This window comes from Myotis lucifugus, unplaced genomic scaffold, assembly GCF_000147115.1.
Source record: "Myotis lucifugus unplaced genomic scaffold, Myoluc2.0 scaffold_3234, whole genome shotgun sequence".
NCBI lineage: Eukaryota > Metazoa > Chordata > Mammalia > Chiroptera > Vespertilionidae > Myotis > Myotis lucifugus.
The window spans coordinates 11,310-13,064 of record NW_005874282.1 but is presented as its reverse complement, the minus strand read 5'-3'; the positions used below and the strand labels follow the sequence as shown (position 1 = coordinate 13,064).

Sequence of the window (1,755 nt, the reverse complement as noted above, 5' to 3'; positions counted from 1 at the left end):
TGGGGCACCCCCACCGGCCCCTCACAAAACCGTGTGCGGCGCATGGCCAGCACTGGAAAAGCCATTCCCCACGCCGCAGCACTCTGGGACGTCTGTCACAAACTAAGGGAGGAGCGAAACCTGCCCAGCCCTGAGTCCAAAGCCCTGGCTGATCTCCCTTTCTGACTCTTTAAAATGTTTCACTGCTGCCCAGCCGGTATTGCTCAGTAGATTGAGCACCAAGAGGTCACCGTTCAATTCCCGAGCAGGGCACATGCACCGGTTGTGGGCTTTGTCCCCAGTAGGGGGCGTCTGGGAGGCAGCCGATCGATGTTTCTCATCAATGTTTCTCTCTTCCACTCTCTCTCTAAAAAAAAATAAAAACAGGTATTTAAAAATAAAATATTTCATTGCTGAAATAATCACATGACTTTGATCAGAGGGTGCTGCTCAGACCCTGTGGGTCTGACACAGCGCACACATACACGCCTTGTTTCTAAAGTCGGGGAAATTCTCAAACACCCCTGGCCCAAGAGCTTCGGATGAAGGACCCAGGGTTCGTGTTGTGCTGCCCAATTTACAGAGGGGACTGACTCAGAGCAGAAGGGTCACTTGCCAAGGTCACAGGCAGACAATGAACCAGGCAAAACCATGCTAACCAGGAGCCTGGCCTGGGCCACATTTTACACCCAGAGCTCACTCTCCCCTCCACCGCCTTGGAGATCACGAAGGAGGCATTCCTATTTACAGATGAGAAAGCGGAGACTGGGAGAGCAGGCCCACAGGGACTGCCCCGGTCTGTCTGAACCCAGGATCTGTGCCCTGAGCTGTACAGCTCTCCTGCCTGATCAGCGGAGGGAGCAGAGGGAGGAAAGTCACCCACCCCTCTCCCACGTACCATGGGGCACAGGCAGACTCGGGCCAGTGTCATGGTGAAGGTTGCCATGGTGACAGGGTGGAAGTCCAGGATCTTGGGGTAGATGTCCAGTGGGGACAGCGTCTGTGGTGGGGACGACAGGAGGGATCTTAGCAGGACTGGGCAGAACCAGGAGCCCCCAAGGGGAGGGCTGGACAGAGAAGGTCCTCACCCCAGATGTGATGATGACAGACTGGAAGCGCTCGAAGACGGGTTTGATGGCCAGCGAGGCGTCCATGCAGCTGTGGGAAGCAGACGAGGGTGGTGAAGGCCAGGCCAGGGGGCTGAGGCCCCCCAGTCCATTCACACCCCTGCTGGGCTTAGGGCTCACCTGAAGTGCAGGATGGGGTTGGCAATGGTTGGGGTCCTGTCGTCAAAGGGCTCGATGATGATGGTGAAACCTACGGGAGGCCGGTGAGAATGCTGGGTGCCAGTGACCATGCCCCTCACCAGTCCCCACCCCCTTAGTGAACGGGACCAGCCACCTACAGCCCAAGCCTAAAACCCAGGCACCTGAGTCCAAAATACACCCAGCCGGCCCGGTGTGCTCAGAACCAGCACCTGCACAGCGTTCAGGGAGGTCCTCCTCCTCAGGCTCCTCAGGGCCAGGAGAGCCCGCCCTGCCCCTCCAGCCTGCCCCTCGCCTCTCCGTCAGTGGTTCGCAACCTTGGCTGCACATTAGAATCACCTGGGAATCTTTTTAATACCCTGATTTCTGGGCCTCATCCTCCGGAAATTCTGTACCTTTGTTGCTCTGGCCCTGCCCGCTCCCGTCTCCAGGTACAGGGATTTTGGGAGGACCTGGCCATGGACCATGACTACCCAAGTGTCATGCCTGAATCGGTAAAACCCAGAAGAGT

General features: G+C 57.3%; 1 protein-coding gene across 1 annotated transcript in view; it reads right to left on the bottom strand.

Moving 5' to 3' along the window:
- The window catches only part of ERCC2 (ERCC excision repair 2, TFIIH core complex helicase subunit), a 15,753-nt gene that overhangs the window by 3,896 nt on the left and 10,102 nt on the right, over positions 1-1,755 (bottom strand). Inside the window, 3 exon segments of the mRNA XM_023749151.1 lie at positions 667-979; positions 1,068-1,137; positions 1,227-1,296. Coding sequence (XP_023604919.1) covers positions 667-979; positions 1,068-1,137; positions 1,227-1,296 — 453 coding nt within the window.